This window comes from Heptranchias perlo, chromosome 38 (assembly GCF_035084215.1).
Source record: "Heptranchias perlo isolate sHepPer1 chromosome 38, sHepPer1.hap1, whole genome shotgun sequence".
Lineage (NCBI taxonomy): Eukaryota > Metazoa > Chordata > Chondrichthyes > Hexanchiformes > Hexanchidae > Heptranchias > Heptranchias perlo.
In genome coordinates, this window is record NC_090362.1 from 8,522,188 (window position 1) to 8,548,850 (window position 26,663).

The 26,663-nt window shown below is 42.7% G+C and overlaps 1 protein-coding gene across 1 annotated transcript; it reads right to left on the bottom strand.

Moving 5' to 3' along the window:
• sec11a (SEC11 homolog A, signal peptidase complex subunit) lies at positions 1-26,663 on the bottom strand. Its single transcript, XM_067973386.1, has 6 exons — positions 26,466-26,663; positions 19,295-19,404; positions 16,100-16,249; positions 14,628-14,747; positions 2,174-2,231; positions 1-2,090 (listed from the first exon to the last, which is right to left on the bottom strand). The coding sequence occupies exons 1-6, from the start codon at positions 26,520-26,522 to the stop codon at positions 2,040-2,042; spliced, it is 546 nt and encodes a 181-aa protein (XP_067829487.1). The 5' UTR covers positions 26,523-26,663; the 3' UTR covers positions 1-2,039.

Sequence of the window (26,663 nt, forward strand, 5' to 3'; positions counted from 1 at the left end):
TTATAGAAACTGTTTTTATTGATGTTCTGAATTCTTCCCCCCCCCATCCCAATGAGATAATTGAGAAAGGGTTTCTCGTGGGGTACAGGGCCAGAGAACTCCACACTATAACCACATATAAGGCAGATTGGACCCATCCCAACATGAAAACAAGGGACTCTGCTCCCCGAACAGTGGGCTGGAAACACCTGATGCCAGTATACAAAAGACTGAGATTCAATGTTCTATTTATTTCAACTGTAAATCAATAACATGTTGGAAGCTTTTGTTTCCCAGGGGTTAGTTGTGGGGTAAAACTATTAAAAAAAAGCCTTTGAAATTACCAATTTAAAATTCCAATCATTTAAAAGTATTGCAGACCACTTAGAGGAAAAGATGGCCAACTGCACAATATGTTTGACTCAGTTTGTGCTCTAAAACAAAAGCAGTGAGGGATGGAGTACTGTTCCAAATGAAGGAAGAATGAGCAGGCACTTCATACAACGCCAAACTCAAAAAAAAATTCTAATACCTAGAACTAAACAGGCTCAGTATGTTGAGAATGTTTAACAGGAGAAAAGTACTGAGGGAATTGTTTATTACTGATCACTACCAAGACAAGCAGCTACATGGAGCAGTATTAGGATTTCCAAATAAACTTTATTGGACATCAGAGTCTGCAGGAAGGGGTCCCCATAATCTACTCGGTTACTACTTACCAATATCAGCTTCCACCTCCCACCTTTAAAAGCTCATCAGGTCCAGCTGCCAGTATTTCAGTACAAACAAATGCATTATGTACACAGTCCATCCTCAATATACATCAACATTGTGGATGGAAGTAAAGGTAGGTAATAACCAGGAACACCACTGTAGCAAGGTTCACACCTGTTTCTATTGACCAAACCTTGCTACAGCTTTGAGTCCTGTACTGATGCCTCAGGGTTTGGAAATTGTTTACAGTACCAAACACTCCCAAAGATCCATCACTACATATAACGGGGTCACTCACGCATTCACCCTCCATCCCATTTAGTAGGGTGGATGAAATGATTATTTCCAGTTCATCTGTGCTGGCCCAGAGGATTCCTAAATGTACAATATATGTGTAATTCAGTTGTGCTGTCTATGCAACTGTCCAAAAATTGTACATAATGGAGTTTCATATACTGTAATAAATGCTGAGAATTTGGGCAAGCATCTCCTCTCTGAACTTGCTCATTGTAAGATTCCTTGTTCTGTTCTATGTTTCGGTCAGGCACACATTCATTGGACTGCCCCCCGCTCCACTTTCAACGTCTTTATTGTGTCTTTGGGTTTCATCTCCAGCCAGCCATTTATTGTACTGTATACATTTGAATCGATTTGAAGTTAACAGTTTGGGGGTGGGGGGTTAGTCTCACTGGGATTTTCTGGTAAAGTGCATGGGGAGGCAATCTGCTCCCTGGCCAATACCAGCAAACCTGATAAGCACAGTGCTTCAGGGTGGACCTGCTCCCCTGGTCAGCACCCGAGTCACTGTCCCCAGCAGATCATAAACTTGGCACAGCAGGGGGTGGGGGTGGGAGACAAGGACAAAAATAACAGACACGAATCCAAATTCTATTGTTCCACCTCTGAGCAGAAAGCTGATTCACAGCGGAGCGGGAAGAAATATTTTCATTTGTACTGAAACAGCAGCAGCAAACCAAACAAGCATCAAGCTAAAAGTTGCAACGTGCAAATTGGCGTTGTCCCACCTAATTTTAAACTCCCCCTTTTCTCCTCCACCCCAACCAAACCCATGGCTAACTCCAGACTGCACTAAAAGTTTAGATTTGGAAACCCGGTGGTGATGGGTAAAGCTATTGCATGCGAGATGCAGTGTCTCAGTCCAACACTTAAGAAAATTCCTACAGTACTGTCCTCCATTAAAAACACTGAATCGCCACCTGACAGGAAGCAGAAATCCATGGGAATAGCTGCAGAATTGCACGATTACTGGTCATTTTCTTCTTTTAAAATATTTGGCCTGGGGTGAGAAACTCCGCTACTATCCTCGGATAAAGTCCTTCCATTCTTCACTCTCGATGGACCAGCACAAACAGTCCCAGCAAAACGAGTACTGCATACTGTAGAACAGATTAATGCATTATTAAAAGCAAAACAGTTACAGAAAAGATCAGCACTGGGAACAGAATGCAATTAAAGTTACCTTAAATTTTGGGTAGTCATTCATAAGGATGGTCACTATGCCGATATAAGGAACAAACCTGGAAAAACAGGAGGTTTTAAATCTGTTAAGACTAAAAACAATGTCACAACATTAGTTTATCCAACAAACTATAACTACTAATGGGCAATAAATGCAGCCTTGCTAGCATCAACCACATCACAAGAACAAATGCCCAACTTTGACTGCTCCATGGGTAAATTGACTATATGACCCAGACCACGATCCCACCATCCATCATTGGTTTCCAGTTAGTTGGCTGATCTCACCTGGAGTTTGGTGGGGGGGGGTGGTGGTAAAAAGAGCAAAATGCACATGCATTGGACTGGGCTTGGCTGTAATGAACAGCCAGGTGACATGGTCTAGACTCCCACATGAAGGAACTAACCAGATTCAATATAAGTAAAAACACAGTGATGGAGAAACTAATGTTAAAGATTAACAAATCTCCAGGAACTGATGGTTTCCACCCCAGGGTATTAAAAGTAGGTGAGGAAATCGATGTTAGTCAGTGTCTTCCAAAACTTTCCATTGGATTGGAAAATTGCCAATGTCACTCCATTATTTAAGGGTAAGAGAAATAAGAAAATTATAGGCCTATTAGTGTAACATCAGTTGTGGGAAAGTTACTAGAATCTATTAGGGACAGTGTGACTGAGCATTTGGACAAATATGAGCCGATCAGAGAGAGCCAGCATGGATTTGTAAAGGGTAAGTCATGTGTACTGAACCTAGTTGAGCTTTTTGAGGAGGTAACTAACGTGGTAGATAAAGATGTTATTTATATTGACTTCCGGAAGGCATTTGACAAGGTTCCACATAAGAGACTGTTAACAAAAATGAGAGCGCATGGAATTGGAGGCAACCTATTGCCTTAGATAAGGAATTGGTTAGGAGGTAGGAGACAGTAAGGATAATGGGTATGTACTCAAATTGGCAGGATGTGACTAGTGGTGTCCCCCAGGGATCTGTACTGGGGCCACAGCTAGTCACTAAATTGATATATGACATGATGAAGGAATAGAGAGCAATATATCTAAGTTTGCTGACAACACTAAATAACGTAGGTGGGAGCAGAAAGTTGCTACGAGGCATTGAAAGATGTGAGTGGGCAAAACTGTGGCAGATGAAGTTCAATGTGGGAAAATGTGAGGTCATCCACTTTCAACCTAAAAAATAGATCAGAGTATTCTCTAAATGGCAAAAAGCTAGGAACTGTGATGAGCAGAGATTTAGGGGTCCAAGTATAGAAATCACAAAGCTAATGGACAGGTACAAAAAATAATTAAGGCAGCTAATGGTATGTTGGCCTTTATCTCAAGAGGGATAGAATACAAAGGAGTGGAAGTTATGTTACAGTTATATAAAGCTCTGGTTAGACCACATCTGGAGTACTGCACTTAGTTCTGGGCACCTCAACTCAGGAAGGATATATTGGCTTTGGAGGGGGTGCAGTTCAGATTCACCAGAATGATAGAGGCTAAAAGGGTTAAATTATGAGGACAGGTTGCATAGACTAGGCTTGTATTCCCCTGAGTATAGAAGATTAATGGGTGATCTAATTGAAGTGTTTAAGATGATTAAAGGATTTGATAGGGTAGAGAGAGAAACTATTTCCTCTGGTGGGAGAGTCCAGAAAAAGGGGCATAACCTTAAAATTAGAGCTAAGCCATTCAGGGGTGATGTCAGGGAGCACTTCTTCACAAAGGGTAGTGGAAATTTGGAACACTCTCCTCTCCTCTCCTCTCCTCTCCTCTCCTCTCCTCTCCTCTCCTCTCCTCTCCTCTCCTCTCCTCTCCCCCAAAAACCTGTTGAGGCTGGGGTCAATTGAAAATTTCAAAACTGAGACTGGTAGATTTTTGGTAGACGAGCGTATTAAGGGTTACGGAACCAAGGTGGGTAAATGGAGCAAAGATACAGATCATCCATGATCTAAATGAATGGTGGAACAGGCTCAAGGGGCTGAATGGTCTACTCCTGTTCCTATGAAGGCAGACCACTTGGGAAAGTGAAGCTCTATCACCATGGAAGTGCACCCAAGCAACATTCACCACCTTCAGGAGAGAAAGAGTAATGTTACCACTTCACCCAACACTGAACGTTCCTCCACTCCTAGAATGACTCATTGCCCCAAAATGTTCTCCTCTCCCTCCCTCCCTGCCTGCCTCCCCCCACAATGTCTTCTCTTCTGAACATGCCAACTCCCGCTGGTGTGGTTTTAATGATGCTGGTAATTCATTCCAGTGCCCATTCTTTATGCACAAGGCTAGCCAGTGATAGTCAGCAAGCTGTTTGATTCTGGTTGCTGCAGCATCAGAGCTGATCCCAATCCTGTCCTCATCTTTAGTCTCACATTTTCCAGCAGAAACCACCAGACAGCAAACAGGAGTGGAAACTGTGGCTAGTTCCCCCATGAGATCCGCTAACTCCGCAAAGAGTGGGGATCAATGTCAGAATACTGCAGACAATGCATTAACCTACTGGCTGAAGGGGTCTTTTTACACTGTCTTTTCAGTGGAATTTGGACTATTTTGCAATTCAGGTCTCAAACTAGTTGGGATCAGTAATCCTTCTAGTCAGATCACTACACCACTTAAAGGAATTGTTTTTTTTAAAAGTGTAATTTAAAAAACATTCACAATGGCCACTAAGCTCTTGGATTCAAGTGTTGCATCTGAACAAGACTCATTGATGTAAAACACATCACACAACTTCAAGCAATAAAAGTTATCCCAAGTGTATAATGGGCAGTTAGTACAAGATTCATTTAATGAGACTGCTAATATATCAAAAGCTAATCACCTCAAGTACATGTAGTATTAGAAGTACAAAAATGGGTTGGAAAATTGAATTTGGGACCATGCACTACAACACTACTTAAATTCACAGGATTCCAAGGAGTAAAACCTCCAGCAAAACTACATAATCGTACCTATCTTGCAGACCTACACGAAAAATACTCTGCAAGCTGTAGTGATCAGTCTCAGTTGCCAGCCAATTTGCTAAATTTAAACTTGCACGAATCTGCAAACTACTGCTTTAGAGTAGTCTGAAAAAGGATAATTAAAGGGGATTCAATGCTTTTTCTTGACATGTTTTGTAATCCTCTTCCATTTCTTTAGTAATGGATAGTTGGTAGGCTTAAAATGTTATTTTATGATAATTTTCTGCATTCTTTGAAGCGTCTAGCAAGTATCAGATATTAACATACACATCAAAAGCAATTTGGACATCTCGAACGCCCATCATCTTTATTTGCATTAAGCTTTCCCACTTCAATTTAATGAAATAGCACGTTGCATTTTATACTGAACAGAATGATTTCTACATTCATTTAGACACAATATGGAATACTTCACCACACATTAAATAAACCTGCAACAGCCCCCAAATTTACAAAAAGTATTAAACTGGTACTTTTGAGCAGGATATACAGCCTATTGAACTTAGATCACTGAAGTTTTTCAAAACAGATGTCACTTGCTGTTGCAAATATAAATGCTCTATAGTCAGATCATATCAGATCAGAATGGCTTTTAAAATAGGGTTGAGGACACCAGGCAGCCCTTTTCTTTCTCAGGTGCAGAATTCAACATGCGTTATGCCACATTTACATTGTAGGCAGATGTAAGTGTGTGTTGACTTCCAGTGCTCTGGGATAAACAATACTGTGCGTACAGAGTTTCATTTCCAGCCCGCAGATCTTTAACCTATAGCCAGGGAGGGGTGGCGCAGGCCAGCAGCGCAATAACTGCATCGACCACCGATATGGACAGCACCTGCGCACCCAAGGCCAGAAAAAAGTGGCAGTCATGAGCAACGCCCCCCTCCCCCTGCTGGTGGGTAACATTCCACTCAACTGGTGGTAGTAAACCACCTCATGTGCATTACATACTGGCAGCAGCCCTGGCTTCATTGTAACAGCATAAAGATAAATATGGCATTAAACTATGTTTCTGGATACACATTATGCAAGTTACACAGCAGTTAATGTAACACACTTCAAGGACTCACCCCACATCTCTGCAACTGTCTTTTTCTAAAGAACCTATTCTACGCTTCAATGTGGACAATCTTGTACAGTTGATACAAGCCTCCTGTGACTAGTCAGTCAACTGTGCAGCTCAAAATTTATAAACCACCATGGATGATTTTAAAAACCACAATTACACTGACCAAATACAGCAACACAGCAGCTGTCCAGATTACTCGGTTTCTCATCTTCTGTTGATTCAAATGAGTAAGAATACGACAAAGATTTAAAGGCTGATTATAGTACAAGGCTGTAACACTTAGTGCTGCTGTAGTTTGGACTGCAAGCAGATATCGGTGCACCTGCGCCTTGTGTTTACATTGCTAAAAGCAGCTCCCTTACCCTGACACCACGATCATGGATCCACAGCTCTGTGGTCTACAATTTGTCCATTAAGATCAGGAGCTAGTTTTAGCGATGTAAACACTGGTGCATTGATTTGATCTCCTCCAAAGTACTGAAACACTAAAATATAAAAGGGGTCTTTAAATAAACAAAACAGTGGTTTTGGGTGGGGGGGGAGCGCTCATTTGTTACATCGCAAATCAGTTGCTGAACTTGTGCAGTGGAACTTCCTCCTGGGCCACACAAAAGTACTCTGTGCTAATAGTTCTCCATTTAGCAACACAACTAAGTTACTGCTTCAAGAGGCAGGGCTGAAATTTGACTGGTGACCCTCCAGTCGACAGCTCGGCTTTCTGCCACAAACCTCCCTCCCCAATTCAAAATAACATTTTGCACTTCACTTTCCTCTTACTATTTTTAAAAAAATAATGAAAATACTGAATGCTGCCCTAATATCACAAGAAATTGTGTGCACCAGGAATGATAAATTCCTAATTTTACCCCCTCCCCCAAAATTAAAAAAAGATTGCTGGAGACAAATCAGACTTCCCATGGGATATCTTATCCAGCAAGTTCATCTGCAGCCAGCTGCCATTAAGCTGAATAGTAATGGGCACCCAGCCTAGTTCTGGATGCCAATCACAGGGCTCCAATGCAATTAAAAGCCAAGAGGCCAGGATTCAAGTCAGATCGATCTGGCTGAGACCCAGCAAGGTCTGTGTCAACTGAAGATGCAGATGTTTTTCTTAAGGAGAAAATCAGAATTATGTTACCCCGTTCATGCATGTGTGTATGCACATTTTCAAATGTGCCACCCTTGAAACAGAAAAATGACATGCTTTGTTAAAAACCTCCTCACCACAATATCCAATTTGACCAGCACCTTAAAATAACTTAAAAAGTCTAACCTCTAATTGATCCAAGAAAATGTCTAACAATTAGCCTCTAACTGACCCAGGAAGATGCAGCAATTATGGCCATTCCTAATAATTCAGCTATCTTTGCAAATTATCCAATAATTCAAATTAAGCAGCATAAATAATGGCCAAGTGAAATTTAGTGATAAATTTGAATCCAATAATCTGAATTAAAAGCAACTTTAAATTATGAGTGAACAAGTACATCTGGTGGCCTTAGTGACACCAGGTTATATACAGCTAGGCATTACACATTATAATGTTCCTATCCTAAGAAAAGCAGTGTGCCCTTCAATCTACCATAAGCAGCACTAAACCTTCTCTATTCAGCATACAGTGAGACAATGAAACCAGTCCTGCTTAAAGTAATTGGAACACATTTCCTTTACTGAAGTGTAAGAATATAGCTTTAAATTGGTGAATGCAGTTAACTTCTCTGTTGGAAGAGAATTCAGTGTCACATTCCTGGATTTTGACCATTTTCACACTGGAAGGATCTTGGTATGCTTTATATTAAAAACAATTACCTTCAAATTAAATCCAGCTGTTATGGAATTAAAATTTTCACAGCAGCCAGAGGATTGGGAGAAGGGGAGGCAAGAAGTGGAATGTGCATTAAAGCTAGACAGACCAGTTTGTGGATTGTTGCTGCTCACATACCACCTTGAACAATAAAAGTCAATTGATTCATCTCAGACTGTGTCAAGGTGGTCCCACTCATTGAGAATAGCAGGAAATGGTTTTCAGTGACTCACCCAGCAGGGGCAGTAGCTGCTACAACTGGCTGACCTCTGGAGGGTCAGAGGTCAGATGGCTTCCTGTCCAAGAGGAAGGAACTGCTTGAGAGCGACCAGTGCCACTAAACCAGGGAGAGGATCTAATGCAGGTCTAAAACTTGTAATACAAGGACAATTTGAGTTGCCTTAGTCCTATACAACAAAAGGCTTTGGAAAGTTAAGTGGCTGATATGATCAGAATGTACAGATATTAATGACCCTTGACACTCAAACCAGAAAGTAGTCATTGCTTGGGAACCTGTTTACAGAACAGAACAAATTGCTCACCCACCAATTTGGGAGGGGGCGGGAAGATATGTTAACAGGTATTTCAGCAAAACAGTTGACATTGTATCTTGATTGTTGATTGACAGCTTCACACAGAGAAATATATGCTGCAGGCTTCAGTCAGTGTGTAACGGAACACATGAAGCCTCGAAGGTGAGCTCAACCTCATTTATAATTTGGATCACAGGTAACAGTCCTGTGTTATTGCAGTTAACGAAGCGTCACATCTTTAACTGTTTTGCACCCGGGAGTCAGGTTTCATGTTGTAATGAGGGCTGTTCCAACTTATTGCTAATGTTTCATTTCTTACGTTAACAGACTATAATCTATGATTCAGGTTTAAATAATGGCCTGACAGTGATTATTCTCCTGCTATTTGAAGAGTAGGACACAAAGGAGCTTGCATCATTTCTTGAGCAAGGGTTTCTGTTCAGCCCCAGGCAACATTACTCTACTAGCTATTGTTTATAAGGCCACACTTTGGTTTGTAGAGGGTGATGGCTTGCTTATGGGAATGGTATCATAGTATCATATTATGGTACAGCACAGGAGGTGGCCATTCGGCCCATCATACCTCTTTGAAAGAGCTATCCAATTAGTCCGGGTAGCCCTGTAAATTTTTCCCTTAAAGTATTTATCCCATTTGAAAGTTACTATTGAATCTGCTTCCACTACCCTTTCAGGCAATGTATTCCAGATCATAACTCACTGCGTAAAAAAATGTTTCATGTTGCCTCTGGTTCTTTTGCCTATCACCTTCAATCTGTGTTCTCTGGTTACCGACCCATCTGCCACTGGAAACAGTTTCTCCTTATTTATTCTCAAAACCATTCATGATTTTGAACACCTCTATTAAATCGCCCCTTAACCTTCTCTGCTCTAAGGAGAACAACCTCAGCTTCTCCAGTCTCTCCACATAACTGAAGTCTCTTATCCCTGGTACTGTTCTAGTAAATCTCTTCTCCACCCTCTCTAAGGCCTTAACATCCTTCCTAAAGTGTGGTTCACAGAATTGAAAATCAATACTTCAGCTGAGGCCTCACCAGTGTTTCATAAAGGTTTAGCATAACTTCCTTGCTTTTGTACTCCATGCCTCTATTAATAAAGCCCAGGATCTCATACACTTTTTTTAAAAAACAGCCTTCTCAACTTGTTCAGCCTCTTTCAAAGATTTCTGTACATACACCCTCAGGTGTGTCTCTTCCTGCACTCCCTTTAAAATTATACCATTTAGTTTATATTGCCTCTCATTCTTCCAACCAAAATGTATCACTTCACACTTCTTACATAGAATTACATAGAATGTACAGCACAGAAATAGGCCATTTGGCCCAACAGGTCCATGGTGTTTATGCTCCACTCGAGCCTCCTCCCTCCTTCATCTATCAGCATATCTTTCTATTCTTTTCTCCCTCATGTGCTTATCTAGCTTCCCCTTAAATACATCGATGCTAGTCACCTCAACTACTCCTAGTGGTGGCGAATTCCACATTCTAATCTCTCTGGATAAAGAAATTTCTCCTGAATTCCCTATTGGATTTATTAGTGACTCTCTTATATTCATGGCCCCTAGTTCTGATCTCGCCCACGAGTGGAAACATCATCTCGTCTACCCAATCAAACCCTTTCATAATCTTAAAGACCTCTATCAGGTCACCCCTCAGCCTTCTCTTTTCTAGAGAAAAGAGCCATAGCCTGTTCAATTGTTCCTGATAGGTATAACCTCTCAGTTCTGCTATCATCCTAGTAAATCTTTTTTGCACCTTCTCCAGTGCTTCTATATCCTTTTTATAATATGGAGACCAGAATTGTTCACAGTACTCCAAGTGTGGTCTAAGCAAGGTGCTATACAGGTTTAACATAACTTCTCTGCTTTTCAATTCTATCCCTCTAGAAATGAACCCCAATACTTGATTTGCTTTTTAAAAATGGTGTTATTAACCTGCGTCGCTACTTTTAGTGATTTGTGCATCTGTACCTCTACCCCGCTTAGACTCATTTTCCGAGTATGTGGCCTCCTTATTCTTCCTACCAAAATGTATCACCTCACACTTGTCTATATTGAAATTAATTTGCCAATTACATGCCCATTCTGCAAGTTTATTAATGTCTTCCTGTATTTTGTCTCAGTCCTCCTCAGTATTAACTATACCCCACAATTTGGTGTCATCCTCAAATTTTGAAATTGTACTTCCGATTCCCAAGTCCAAATAGTTTATGCAGCGTAGGGTGGGATAAAGCCATGGAGGATTTGAAATAGCACAAGGAACTTAAAGTCAATTTACAAGCCAACTCTTCTCCAGTCTGGGGCACACAAGAGGCTCATTATGTAACCAAAACAAAGGCACTTCATTTTTGTCACCCATTAGCACCAAGGACAAATGAAAGTAAAGGCCCAACCATAAAAAAGCATGTCCTGTAGCAGGATATGATTTTTTTTCTCATTTTGACATTGGCCATGGCTTTGGTTCTCATTGGTGCAAAATTGTGGTGCTGCTAGGAATTGGGCTGAAAGTACAGAGATTCATTTATGAAGGAGGATAATAGCCAGGAGGACAAAACCCATATCTAATTACTCGAAATCCACTACAAATGCGGACTAAATTTTGAATGGATCAATAGTTTTCACAAACTAACATGTTCAATCTCCAATCACTGGTGGCATAAAACTGTGGCTCCAAAATTCAATATCAGCTGCCATATAACTCTACCAGCACAAGAAATACACGTTTAGAAAACGAGACCAATGCACAATATCATGCCTGCAGGAAAATTTCTGAATACACAAAATTGAAACCCAAGCACAACGTGGCATCAAAATGAAAGCAAACGCAAAGGAAAGCGTTGAAGTATTTTACCTCAGATCCACCAACTTTGATTATGTTAAACAAACCCCTCGATCAAGCAACTCCACAGAATGAATGAAAAGGCAAGCGCACTGCAATGGCGCTAACCTTATTTTTGAACACCATGCATTGCAGAGGGAATGGTTCATTTTTTAAAAACTACACAAACACACTTGACGGGAACAAATTAAAACTTGCAACTGCTGCATTAACTTCCTGCAGGAATAAGGTAAAACAATAAACTAATGTGAAAATCGTATTTCTTGCTAAATTATTCAAAAATAATTTGAAATGGGAAATGCATGTTTTTTGTTAAGACAAATGTGATCTAGTCCCTCCTTTCTAATGAGAACTCCCATTAAATTTCATCAGCCATGTGTCTGCCCATTTCACCAGTCTATGTCCCCCTGAAGTCTGTTACTATCCGCCACATTGTTTACTACATTTCCAAATTTCGTGTCATCTGCAAACTTTAAAATTATACCCTTTATACCAAAGTCCAGGTCATTAATATGCATCAAAAATGGTCTTTGGCATCGAGCACAAGAGAAATATCTGGCAGAGCCTGAAAATGATCAATGTTCTTAAGGACATTAGATTTTGATTATTTTTTCTCCTACTTGCCAAAATTATTTCCCTTCAATTGGGTGAGACAAATAGGGAGATTTCTGTACTTCATACAATTTAAAATAGCTAGAGATGAATCGGAAGCTGTTCTCCCTCACTGGTTCAAGGAGGGCAGAAGTCTGCATGAACCAGGCAAAGTTGATGGATCTGGAAATTCGGGACGATTATTTCAAGACAATTTCTTTTAGGTGCAAAATTGGATTGTACACCAGAGTATTAGCACTCAAACTCAACTGCTCATTAGTATTCTGCACAATAGTCCTTACATACTGTAATTCAGTGCCAAACAGCACTGATTTCAGAGGCCCTTGGACAGAACTCTTACAGTCTGGGATTCTTCTGTACTCTTGTTCTAACAAAAGCATTTGCATTTTGAGAGTGAATCAGAATTTGCACCATCCAAAAGCTACATCTCGTCTTGAAGATCACAACAAAAAAGTTAAAAGCTAACGGTTCTCACCAAGAGATCTGCTGTTTGTATGACTAAAAAACCAATTCTGAAACGGATTATTGTGGAAGGAATGTTTATTTTTAAAAATGCATTGTGCCATTTCACTACCTTGCCGTGTTTTTCCACCATTTTAATATTCAAAGTTTGCCAAGGTAGCTGCAAGCATTGGTCAGAGTTATTTATCTACCTCTGGAAGGAGGCAGGAGAATATGGTGGACATCCCACATTCTACAGTGAGCTATCTAGTTATTATGGCTAACCCATACATAGCTGTCAATAAGACAAGTTTTGGTTCACAAGGTACTATCTGCATATGGAAATGGCTGTTCAGTTGCATTGAGTGAGTGAAGAGGGGTAGACTGTAACCTCAAGTTGCTTAATTTGAATCTGAATTTTATCACTAAATTCCTATAATTTACATTCTTAGTTTGAATTAGAGTTTTTAAGTGTAAGAACCGACTTGTCTCATTTAACTCATTAGCTACTCTTGGCAAAATAGCACTGGGATCCGATAAGCCCCAATCCAGGACCTCAACAACCTAGTGACATTTCAGTGCAGTGCTGCATTCAACCACCAACTTTGGACATTTGCTTGTTCCATGGGTCAATAGCAACTTGCATTTATATTTTTTATTATTCGTTCATGGGATGTGGGCATTGCCGGCGAGGCCAGCATTTATTGCCCATCCCTAATTGCCCTTGAGAAGGTGGTGGTGAGCCGCCTTCTTGAACCGCTGCAGTCCGTGCGGTGAAAGTTCTCCCACAGTGCTGTTAGGAAGGGAGTTCCAGGATTTTGACCCAGCGACGATGAAGGAACGGCGATATATTTCCAAGTCGGGATGGTGTGTGACTTGGAGGGGAACGTGCAGGTGGTATTGTTCCCATTTGCCTGCTGCTCTTGTCCTTCTAGGTGGTAAAGGGCACGGGTTTGGGAGGTGCTGTCAAAGAAGCCTTGGCGAGTTGCTGCAGTGCATCCTGTGGATGGTACACACTGCAGCCACAGTGCGCCGGTGGTGAAAGGAGTGAATGTTTAGGGTGGCAATCAAGCGGGCTGCTTTGTCCTGGATGGCGTTGAGCTTCTTGAATGTTGTTGGAGTTGCACTCATCCAGGCAAGTGGAATGTATTCCATCACACTCCTGACTTGTGCCTTGTAGATGGTGGAAAGCCTTTGGGGAGTCAGGAGGTGAGTCACTCGCCACAGAATACCCAGCCTCTGACCTGCTCTTGTAGCCACAATATTTATATGGTTGGTCCAGTTAAGTTTCTGGTCAATGGTGACCCCCAGGATGTTGATGGCGGGGAATTCAGCAATGGTAATGCCGTTGAATGTCAAGGGGAGGTGGTTAGACTCTCTTGTTGGAGATGGTCATTGCCTGGCACGAATGTTACTTGCCACTTATCAACCCAAGCCTCGATGTAAAACGTCCCAAAGCGCTTCACAGGAACATCAAACAAAATTTGACACTGAACCAGTGATATTAGGACAGGTTGGTCAAAGTGGTAAGTTTCAAGGGGTCGTTAAAGATCACATGGCACTATTCAAGGAGGTAGGAGGTCTACTGGTATTCTGGCCAAAGTTTTTCCTCAACCATGTGGTCATGCATTTCACCGTGCCGTTTGTGGGATCTTGCTGTCAGTAAAACGGTTCTGCGCTTACCCATACCACAGTTACTTAATTTTAATGTTATTCATTGTGTGTGAAGTGCTTTCAAAAGATGCTGAGGTGCTACATGAATGCAACTCTCTACTTTGTTAGCAAATATCTTTGTGAGGTTAACCTTTTGTCCCATCCCTGCCTTGCTCCCTCCCCCCCGCCGCCACCTCTCATGTTGCTCTGTTCCGTCTTATAAAAGGGGTTTGCCTGCCTTCCTACACGGCTTCTCCATCTGAAACATTAGCCAGTCTTTCCTTCAACAGATCTATCTTAGTTCGTGAGTTACAGCTTCAACACGAAATCAGCAACCTTTTCCCATGTTCTCCCCATGGACAACACTATAAATCTTCCCAAGATAAGCACAAAGGTATTTTCATTAACCTCAGATCAAAAGAAAACACAGAATAGCAGCTATTTGTTACTTACATTTGGGAAAACATTTCCTGCTGTAGCAAAGCAATCAATATACAGATCACACAAGACAGATTTATAACTCACCCACGTGCTCGTCCCACTACGTCTTTTTTCTCTAGCCAGTGCTGTCCCTGTCTGTACAGGCCTCGATCATCAACAGCATTGTTGTCACCTTTCGTCAGGAACTTGATGTCTCCGTTTTCCCTAGAACAAAAAGCTGATTATTAGCACAATCTGCATAAATTAGGGAGGGGGTGGGGGTGATTTATGAACCAGAAATGTTAAGCTGGCCAGCTAGTGTAAACAACTTGCATTTATACAGCACCTTTAATGTAGCAAAACATCCCAAGGCACTTCACAGGAGCGTTATCAAACAAAATTTGACACCGAACCACATAACGATTAAGGACAGGTGACCGAAAGTTTGGTCGAAGAGGTAAGTTTTAAGGAGCGTCAGAGAGAGGGGTAGAGGTTTAGGGAGGGAATTCCAGAGCTTAGGGCCTCGACAGCACAGCCATCAACGGTGAGGCGATGGCAATCTGGGATGCGCAAGAGGCCAGAATTGAAGAAGGCAGAGATCTCGGAGGGTTGTAGGGCTGGAGGAGGTTACAGAGATAGAGAGGGGTTAAAGAGAGGATAGAAAAGATATTTAGATCTCAACTTCTTTCCCATAGGTTCCAGGGGTTTATGAAAAGCAGCTTTGAATTTTGTCTGAAATTAGCACTTCTCCAAGTAGCCTGGAGATATCTAATCTGTTGATGTGGAGGACTGCTACTCTAGTGATCCTAGCCAAAGACCCCAGTGGAATACATCAACTAACTGGAAGTTGGTCTGTTTCCAGAATGAGTGGCCATACCCTCTATGCATATACATCATAACCCACCTTATGTAGAGGAAAATCCTATACACCCTGAACAGCCAAAACCTTTATATGCACAGACCGAACCACATTCCTGTACCCACCCAGAGGAAATGAAAAGCGCTTACATGTATATATGTACCTCTTTCAGTGGGTAGCCAACGACAGTGCAAGCCCCCTCCACTCTTCCCTGCAGCCAAAGCCCTCAAACAATACATATTCAAGTCCCTCATTCTCCCAAAAACAGTACACACAAGCCCCCCTGCGCCTCCCAGGAAACCAAAGAGTATATACATTAGCTGCAGCAATCTCACTTTTTCTTCAGTTTCAGGAGTTGCTTCGTTCCTCTTTCATTTCCCCTGTGCCACAGTCCACTCATTGACAGCAAGCTGATCTACTGTAAGGAATCTATCGGTAATTCAGACTGGAGCAGCACAGTCAGTACCTCCTATCTTATCCCTCTTGGGATGTGGTGGGAGGATAGGACAAGAGAAAGGGGTAAAGGATCTCTAATTAGGTACCATGGCTATGAACCACCACCCTACAGGGAAACTCCCCAGGGGAGAGGAGTGAAGTTACACCCAAAAATCTACCACTCTGCTATGCAATGCAGTGCAACAAGCTGTCAAGAGGTGTTAATTCAAGCTATAAATAATGATTTCCAAACTACCAGAACTCCTGGCTTACATGCACGTACTTCTCATGAACTTTCAGCACTCTGTGTACTATTGGAATTTCTCGTCCTTCAATTCTGAAGACTACAATTTCGCCAACTCGGATGGGATCCTCGACACGATTGGTCAGGAACAGAAGGTCCCCTCTGTGGAATGCAGGTTCCATACTCCCACTGAAGTAAAAGGAAAGAAATATTTCAGAGCTTCAGCCTGCTCTCTACTGCAGATAGAAAGGAACATTTTGTAATAAGTTGGAAAGCCAGGTGAAGGATAGAATACTGGAGCCTGGTCTTCAGTTGCTTCCAAGCCTTTATTCACAGATCAACATTACCCACCGCACACCCTAGATAAGCTCTCATATAAATGGATACAAGAGTCCCCAGTTGATACACACCACCTGAATACAATTAATTCTGATGTAAATCATATGGATACAATTAACACATTTCACAGAATATCAGGATAAATCAACATAGAAACAGGAATAGGCCATTCAGCCCCTCGAGCCTGCTCCGCCATTTGATAAGATCATGGCTGATCTGTGATCTAACTCCATATACCTGCCTTTGGCCCATATCCCTTAATACCTTTGGTTGCCAAAAAGCTATCTATCTCGCATTTAAATTTAGCAATTGAGCTAGTATCAATTGCCGTTTGCGGAAGAGAGTTCCAAACTTCCACCACCCTTTGTGTGTAGAAATGTTTTCTAATCTCGCTCCTGAAAGGTCTGGCTCTAATTTTTAGACTGTACCCCCTACTCCTAGAATCTCCAACCAGCGGAAATAGTTTCTCTCTATCCACCCTATCTGTTCCCCTTAATATCTTATAAACTTCGATCAGATCACCCCTTATCGTTCTAAACTCTAGAGAATACAATCCCAATTTGTGTAATTCTCCTCGTAACTTAACCCTTGAAGTCCAGGTATCATTCTAGTAAACCTACGCTGCACTTCCTCCAAGGCCAATATGTCCTTCCGAAGGTGCGGTGCCCAGAACTGCTCACAGTACTCCAGGTGCGGTCTAACCAGGGTTTTGTATAGCTGCAGCATAACTTCTGCCCCCTTGTACTCCAGTCCTCTAGATATAAAGGCCAGCATTCCATTAGCCCTATTGATTATTTTCTGCACCTGTTCATGACACTTCAATGATCTATGTACCTGAACCCCTAAGTCCCTTTGGACATCTACTGTTTTTAACTTTTTACATTTTGGAAAGTACCCTGTTCTATCCTTTTTTGATCCAAAGTGGATGACCTCACATTTGTCTACACTGAATTCCATTTGCCACAGTTTTGCCCATTCACCTAATCTATCAATATCACTTTGTAACTTTATGTTTTCATCTATACTGCTTACAATGCCACCAATCAAGGTTTCACAGCTCTTTTTTATCCCCAATTTCCCCACATGCCTCACTCAGGGGTACGATTCCACCAGTGCTGGCAGCCCTCTGGTGCCTTGCCCAAGTTGTTTACTCATTGATCCATCAGCCAATCTTACCCTCATCCAACAGCTGCTCATCTCCAGTAGAGGTCACAGGAATGCAATGAGCAAAGCCACTTGTTTACAATTAATTGTTTTATTATACACCAGTCAAATTTTTTTTAAAAAAAGATATTCCACAATTCAATTAATAATTAGGATCAGTGGTTTATTCAAATTCAACTTTTTCTATGTTTCTTTGGGGGAGGAAATTACATTTCACAATGCTGTCCATTTTCCATGAAATGATACTTTATCCATTTAAACAGTTAATGCACTGAGCCAACTATATTTAATAACTGACTGCTAACTCTGGCGCCCTGTGTCCCCCCTGGGTAGCCATGATCAAATGTGGTGCTCCCCTACCACCACTAAGTGTGTTAACTCACTACAGAACAGCAATGGAATCAGAGACCTCCCTTGTCCATGTGGTTCAGTATACTGGCCATTGCAATTCTCAGCCAGCTGTTTTTTTTTAAAAAAGCAACATTTAATGACAAACTTGAGTGACATTCTTCATGAAAAGGAAAGAATACTGGCTTTCTCCATAACGAACCTGGCAAAAATCACATTTCAAAGTCATACAGTCCCATATCATGAATAATGGTATAAAATAGCCATCTCCTATTTTTTTTAAAAAGGAGAATTTTAAACTTGTCACTTCTACATTAGTTATCAAGGGAAGTAACTTATCTATTGTACGGATATACGATATTCATATTTATATTATAATTATCAATTCCTTAATATTTATAATGTGCCACACAGACTACACTGTACACACAAGGAAACAACTTGAGGGGTTCAGCAGTGATTATTGAACTGCAAAAATTAGTTCTTACATATTCAGCACTTAGAGTGGTGAAGCCTCAGCTGATGAAAAAAAGAATTTGCATTTATATAGTACATCACATCCTCATATGTTCCACAGTACTTTGCAATCAACTTTTTGAACTGTAGATCTTTGCAGCCACCAATTCGCACATGGCAAAGTCACACAACCTCAGTGTAATGTCACAACCAAAAGACACCACAGCGCTCATTACTGTACTGAGGTGTTGGTCTAAACATGGGCTTGTACCCACAACCTTCTGACCCAAGGGTGCTACCAACTAAGCCAAACTGGTACAAGATTTGCAGCTCTAAATTTTTATAGACAACTGTTTACAAATATGTGGACAAAATTTTAGAAGCACATCACCCTTTATCATTAGAGTTCCATTTCTTACAAAGATTGCAGTCTCCAGACCAGAATCTTACAGCACAGGAGGTGGTCACTCAGCCCATCATGCCTGTACTAGCTCTTTGAAAGCTATCCAATTAATCCCACTCCCCCATTCTTTCCCCAACACGTACTGTATTGCAATTTTATTCACAATCTAAATTGGAATTTCTATATATGTACTCCTGCTACCCTGACAGGGCCACGATGTTCCAACAAGAATGAGGCCGAATTCATGACAGGTCCATGCTGAAGCCGCGCACCCCCAGCACGAGTCCTTAGGACAGGCTGTTCACAAAACAGTGACAAATGCAACACACTAACTCCCATCAAGCAGGAATGATTATTGGGGTATGAGCGGGGGGGGGGGGGGGGGGGGAAGAGGAGAGGGAGAAGAGCGGGGGAGAAGAGTGGGGAGAACAACTATACCATCCCTTTTAACTGATCCAAAACTGGGTATCCGAAGAGTCACTGAAAATGAGTAACTGAAGGAGGTTTTTTTAAAAATCACTCACCTGAGTACAACTACAATTGGACTTTCGCTCCCCGTGAGAACCATCAGCCCTTTCCAGATCATCAGTGCAGAAGACACGATCATACCAAAATTCAACACCTGATAGTACAGCTGGAACAAAAATCATTTTATTACACACAGGCTAAGATTTCTGTAAGAACCGTTGGCAGCTTACAAAAATCAAAACAAAATTTTAATAAGTGTGACCTTGCAGACCACAACTGCAATTTAACTGTACAGGTCTCATGTCCCCAGGGAATGTCATCTTCCTCTTACTCAACTTTTACATTCTAGTCTACTTGTAGAAACTGCCTTTACCACTATCCCATTTCAGAGCAAGAATGTAGAACATTGATGTACCCACACACGTGGATCATGTTACAAGTAAATAAGAAAGCAGCTCCAGTTAAACCATGGCACTAGAAATTTTAAAGAGCAGAGATGCAAATATTCAGAACCGGAAAAACCCAAATTGCTTACGTGTTCCAAATTAGATTCAGGCAAAAACTCGAGATATGCTGAAATATAAACCATACAAAACTGAGATCTTCATTTCTTAAAATTAGACATCTAACTGGATGTTGAATTTTAAACAGTCTCAATGCTTCACCTAATGGACACCAACTACAGCCAAACAGCTTGCTGCTTGTCTCAAGCTTGTAACTAGCAGATACAGGGCAGCAACTCGGCAATGACTCATCCTCTAGTTCCTCCCCACGTGCCATTCCTCCTCTCGAATTTTGCAACTTCCCAAATAAGGGATTGATAATTCGGTGAAATGGTAACTCAGCCACAAACCCACATTCACCACCTCTTGGCACTGCAAACTGATCCCAAATGTGCTATTACCTGTAAATAGGGGCAATGAATACAAAAGCAAGGAAGTCAAGCTAAACCTTTACAAATCACTGGTTAGGCCTCAGCTGGAGTATTGTGTACAATTGCGGGCATCACACTTTAGGAAGGGTGTCAAGGCCTAGGAGAGGGTACAGAGGAGGTTTACCAGGGATGAGGGACTTCAGTTATGTGGAGAGATTGGAGAAGTGTTAGTGAGGGATCACTTTGGGACCAGTGATCATAATTCCATTAGTTTTAAGATAGCTATGGAGAATGATAGGTCTGGCCCAAAAGTTAAAATTCTAAATTGGGGAAAGGCCAATTTTGATGGTATTAGACAGGAACTTTCAGAAGTTGATTGGGAGAGTCTGTTGGCAGGCAAAGGGACGTCTGGTAAGTGGGAAGCTTTCAAAAGTGTGTTAACCAGGGTTCAGGGTAAGCACATTCCTTATAAAGTGAAGGGCAAGGCTGGTAGAAGTAGGGAACCTTGGATGACTCGGGAGATTGAGGCCCTAGTCAAAAAGAAGAAGGAGGCATATGACATGCACAGGCAGCTGGGATCAAGTGGATCCCTTGAAGAGTAGAGATTGCCGGAGTAGAGTTAAGAGAGAAATCAGGAGGGCAAAAAGGGGACATGAGATTGCTTTGGCAGATAAGGCAAAGGAGAATCCAAAGAGCTTCTACAAATACATAAAGGGCAAAAGAGTAACTAGGGAGAGAGTAGGGCCTCTTAAGGATCAACAAGGTCATCTATGTACAGAACCACAAGAGATGGGTGAGATCCTGAATGAATATTTCACATCGGTATTTACGGTTGAGAAAGGCATGGATGTTAGGGAACTTGGGGAAATAAATAGTGATGTCTTGAGGAGTGTACATATTACAGAGAGGGAGGTGCTGGAAGTCTTAACGCGCATCAAGGTAGATAAATCTCCGGAACCTGATTAAATGTATCCCAGGACATTATGGGAGGTTAGGGAGGAAATTGCGGGTCCCCTAGCAGAGATATTTGAATCATCGACAGCTACAGGTGAGGTGCCTGAAGATTGGAGGGTAGCAAATGTTGTGCCTTTGTTTAAGAAGGGAGGCAGGGAAAAGCCTGGGAACTACAGACCGGTGAGCCTGACATCTGTAGTGGGTAAGTTGTTAGAGGGTATTCTGAGAGACAGGATCTACAGGCATTTGGAGAGGCAGGGACTGATTAGGAACAGTCAGCATGGTTTTGTGAGAGGAAAATCATGTCTCACGAATTTGATTGAGTTTTTTGAAGGGGTAACCAAGAAGATAGATGAGGGCTGTGCAGTAGACATGGTCTACATGGACTTTAGCAAAGCCTTTGACAAGGTACCGCATGGTAGGTTGTTACATAAGGTTAAATCTCACGGGATCCAAGGTGAGGTAGCCAATTGGATACAAAATTGGATTGACGACAGAAGACAGAGGGTGGTTGTAGAGGGTTGTTTTTCAAACTGGAGGCCTGTGACCAGCGGTGTGCCTCAGGGATCGGTGCTGGGTCCGCTGTTATTTGTTATTTATATTAATGATTTGGATGAGAATTTAGGAGGCATGGTTAGTAAGTTTGCAGATTACACCAAGATTGGTGGCATTGTGGACAGTGAAGAAGGTTATCCAGGATTGCAACGGGATCTTGATAAATTGGGCCAGTGGGCCGATGGAGTTTAATTTAGATAAATGTGAGGTGATGCATTTTGGTAGATCGAATCGGGCCAGGACCTACTCCGTTAATGGTAGGGCGTTGGGGAGAGTTATAGAACAAAGAGATCTAGGAGTACAGGTTCATAGCTCCTTGAAAGTGGAGTCACAGGTGGATAGGGTGGTGAAGAAGGCATTCAGCATGCTTGGTTTCATTGGTCAGAACATTGAATACAGGAGTTGGGATGTCTTGTTGAAGCTGTACAAGACATTCGTAAGGCCACACTTGGAATACTGTGTACAGTTCTGGTCACCCTATTATAGAAAGGATATTATTAAACTAGAAAGAGTGCAGAAAAGATTTACTAGGATGCTACCTGGACTTGATGGTTTGACTTATAGGGAGAGGTTAGATAGACTGGGACTTTTTTCCCTGGAGAGTAGGAGGCTTAGGGGTGATCTTATAGAAGTCTATAAAATAATGAGGGGCATAGATAAGGTAGATAGTCAAAATCTTTTCCCAAAGGTAGGGGAGTCTATAACGAGGGGGCATAGATTTAAGGTGAGAGGGGAGAGATACAAAAGGGTCCAGAAGGGCAATTTTTTCACTCAAAGGGTGGTGAGTGTCTGGAACGAGCTGCCAGAGGCAGTAGTAGAGGCGGGTACAATTTTGTCTTTTAAAAAGCATTTGGACAGTTACATGGGTAAGATGGGTATAGAGGGATATGGGCCAAGTGCAGGCAATTGGGACTAGCTTAGTGGTATAAACTGGGCGACATGGACATGTTGGGCCGAAGGGCCTGTTTCCATGTTATAAACTTCTATGATTCTATTCTAAGCTGGGTTTGTTCTCCTTAGAGCAGAGAAGGTTAAGGGGAGACCTAATAGAGAATTATGAGGGATTTTGATAGAGCAAGTAGGGAGAAACCGTTTCCTCTGGCAAGTGGGTTAGTAACCCAGAGGTCATAGATTTAGAATAATTGGCAAAAGAACTACAGGGGAAAAGAGGAGACATTTTTTCTCAGAGGGTTGTTAGGATCTGGAATGCACTACCTGAAAAGGTGGAATCAGATTCCATAGGAACTTTCAAAAAGGCAATTGGACATGTACTTGAGGACTAATTTGCAGGGCTATGGGCAAAAAGTTGGGGTGTGGGACTAAATTGGACAGCTCTTTCAAAGAGCTGGCACAGGCACGACAGGCCTCCTTCTGTGCTGTAAGATTCTATCTACTGCGTTAACCAGCCTTCCAGCTCACCTGTAACTTCAAACAATGAGCTATACATTGTCACTTGCACAATTCTGAATCATGTAACTGATATAATACTGTTTAGTAAAGCACATGAATTACAAAGTGCTGTTTTAAGATGCTCTTAGGGGGCATGTTCATTAAGACTTGCTTGTCAAAATGGCAACCTTACAACAGAGATTAACAGATATCCAGGGTTCCCTATAGCAATAATAAACCAGTTTCATATCATGGGGAAGCTGAAGTAGCCCTTTGTTAGGAGCAAGCAAGACAATTATAGATCACAGGGAGACACTGGCTCCCAGGGCAAGGAATTGAGAGATTAATTAATATACAGAACAAACTCCCAAGACAGCAAGCAGAGGGCAAGTTAGAAGAAACCCAGTAAGAAGAGTTCAAAAAGAAACAATATATAAAAGTCTAGCTTATGGGTGGGGTGGCTCCAGAAAAAAATGACCATAAAAGCAGCAGGCTTGTTGTAAAAATCAAACTGTTCACGAATGTACTTCGGGAAAGGGAACCTGCTGTTCCTACCCAGCCAGGTCTTCATGTGACTTAAGTCCACACCATGTGGTTAACTCAGAGCTATCTGATGTGGCCTATCAAGCCACTCAGTTGCAACTCAAGGTAGAAGCTTGGGATGGGCTACAAGTGCGGCCTTAACTTCACCCACATCCAAGAACAAATGAAAAATAGTCAGTCACTTCAGTGTTAAAACTATATTTCAAATATACATTTTTTTAAAATTAAAAAGTCAGTCATTCCCTGCTGTTTCTTCTGATGTAAAGAGCCTGGCCCCTTTCCAGACAGCATCCAGGGATTCAAACAGCTGCTAACCTACAGAAACTTCCCTCAATAATTAGCCTAGCTGATGTTGAGGTGTGCTTACTTGGACCAACTCCTCCATCTCCCAAGGACTACTCAGACAGTGACCTCTAAGGGGGCATATTAAAACAACTCCATCTTAACAGCTAAACTTCATTCTCCAGACCCCAGACTACCCATGAGCAACAGTAGAAGAGATTAGCATGTGCTGGAAGAAATGTCTATATGTACAGGCATCAACAGAAAGAGTAACCGGGGGCGGGGGGGGGAGGAAAGAGAAAGAGCTTGCTTTATTTCTAATCAGATGGGAAGGGCACAACAATCAGTAATGCAGTACATCAAACTCCATTTGGTCCCTTTTGAGTTTAACAGAAAAATATTAATCGGGCTCCATATGTGCATTAAGGTGGGAAAAGATCACTGAGCAAATCAAGCGACTTGTCAGCAAAAATGTTCTTTCATATGTAATAAAATGTGTATGCTGCATTTGACATCTGGCCAAAACATCAACTTGCATTTATATAGCGCCTTCAATGTAGTAAAACATCCCAAGGCGCTTCACAAGAGCGACTATCAAATGATAATTTCACACCAAGCCACATCGGAGGTATTAAGACAGATGACCAAAAGCTTGGTTTTATGGAACGTCTTAAAAGGAGAGCGAGGTGGAGAGGCAGCGAGGTATAGGGAGGGAATTCCAGAGCTTAGGGCCTAGGCAACTGAAGGCATGGTCACCAACAGTGGAGCGATTCAAATCGGGGATGCGCAAGAGGCAAGAACTGGAGGAGTGCAGAGATCTCAGAGTTGTAGAGCTGGAGGAGGTTACAGAGATAGGGAGGGGCGAGGCCATGGAGGTATTGGAAAACAAGGATGAGAATTTTAAAATCATTTCCAGACCGGGAGGCAATGGTCAGCAAGCACAGGGGTGATGGGAGAATGGGACTTGGTGAAAGAACGTTTGGAATTTATGACAATGGAAGGGAAATATCTACAATTGCTGCACTGAACTGTAAACTTCACCTCCTTGGCAAGAATACAACAAGCTCATTTTTAAATGAACTTTCCCACTATTTTACAACAAAGCCAACTCACATCTTTAAGAACCTAGTCCTATTTTAATCTAAAAACATCCATCCTATTTCTACAGCCATTAAGTGTGCATTTTGTTAGCACCATCCCCTTCTAAATGGCTTTCTCCATTCCATATGGAATCACTCATTTCCTTTTAAAAGCATCATCATCTTGCTATGTAATGCCTCAGGTTCATTACAAGACCCAAACAGGGTTCCTTTGGTACATTTTCTTCAACATATAAAAAGACAATTACACACGGGACAAAAATGACATGCAAATGTGATGGAGGGAAAGCATATTGATTGGGAGGGGGAGAAAAAAAATGACAGAATTGGCAGACAGGGTAAAGGTGCTCACTGTTAGAGGGTAAAAAATCCAGCAACTTGTGGGCAAGGAAAAAATATGGCGGAAGCTGCAAATCGCCACAAATTGCTGAACAATTTGCCATCAAACTTCCTGTGAGTTTCAAGAAGTTGCTGGATTTGCACCGAAAACACAAATTAAATTCAGCACTGAAAGTTAAGGCTGGTATATAACATAAGGACCCTTTAAATGATGAGATCTTTGATCCTGCAATGCCACGGTAAAAAAAATTGAAACTAGAGGGTGGTACATGGCAAGGGGAGGGGGAAGATTGTCGGTACATGGCCGGAGGGGGGGGGAGGGGGAGGGAAGATAGTCAGTACATGGCAGGGGTGGGAGGGGAGATGGTCGGTACATGGCCGGGGGGGGGGGGGGGGGGGGGAGGGAGATGGCCAGTACATGGCGGGGGTGGGAGGGAGATGGTCGGTACATGGCGGGGGGGGGGGGGGGGGGGGGAAAAGAGATGGTCGGTTCATTGGGGGGGGGGCATGATGTGGAGATGCCGGTGATGGACTGGGGTTGACAATTGTAAACAATTTTACAACACCAAGTTATAGTCCAACAAATTTATTTTAAATTCCACAAGCTTTCGGAGGCTTCCTCCTTCCTCAGGTGAACGTTGTTGATTGGGGGGGGGGGGGGGGGGGGAGGAAAAGAGAGGGGATGTTGAGGGGGAGGGAGATGTTGGGAGAGATGGCCGGTTCATGGGGGGGCGGTGGAGAGAGATGGTCGGTACATGGCGGGGGTGGGAGGGGATTTTGAGGGGGGGGGGGGGGGAGGTTGAGGGGGAGGGAGATGTTGGGAGAGATGGCTGGAGGCGGGGGGGCGGGGGAGATGGTCGGTACATGGCGGGGGCGATGGCCGGGGTTGGTGGGGGGGGAGGAGGAGGGGATTTTGAGGGGGGGGGGGGGGGGGGGAGAGGGGAGAGGAGGCCGGGGGGGGGGGGGGGGGGAAAGAAAGAGGATGTTGAGGGGGAGGGAGATGTTGGGAGAGATGGCCGGAGGGGAGGGGGGGGGGGGGGGGAGATGGTCGGTACATGGCGGGGGCGATGGCCGGGGGAGGAGGGGATTTTGCGGGGGGGGGGGGGGGGTTGGGGGTCGGAGGCCGCCCGCCCGCTCGCCCGCCCGCCCGCCCGCTCGCCCGCCCGCCCGCCCGCTCGAGCCCTCACCTACCTGACGCTTATTCATGCGCCGCACATCGTTCAAAAAATCGAGCGACATCATCTTCATCGCCGCCCCCGCCCGCTGATTTTATTGAACGGACATTAAGAGAAAATAAAATAAAATAAAAATTCGAAACCCAGCGCCGCGCAACCGCCGGAAACACTCGGCTCAAAACACAACTTTATTCAAACCCGGCCACGGACAGCA

Coding starts and splice junctions, on each gene's coding strand:
- sec11a (XM_067973386.1), bottom strand. CDS start 26,522: ATGAAGATGATGTCGCTCGATTTTTTGAACGATGTGCGGCGCATGAAT. Junction 16,250..19,294: donor CCAATTGTAGTTGTACTCAG/GTGAGTGATTTT, acceptor CTTTTACTTCAG/TGGGAGTATGGAACCTGCAT. Junction 2,091..2,173: donor ATGACTACCCAAAATTTAAG/GTAACTTTAATT, acceptor TCTGTTCTACAG/TATGCAGTACTCGTTTTGCT.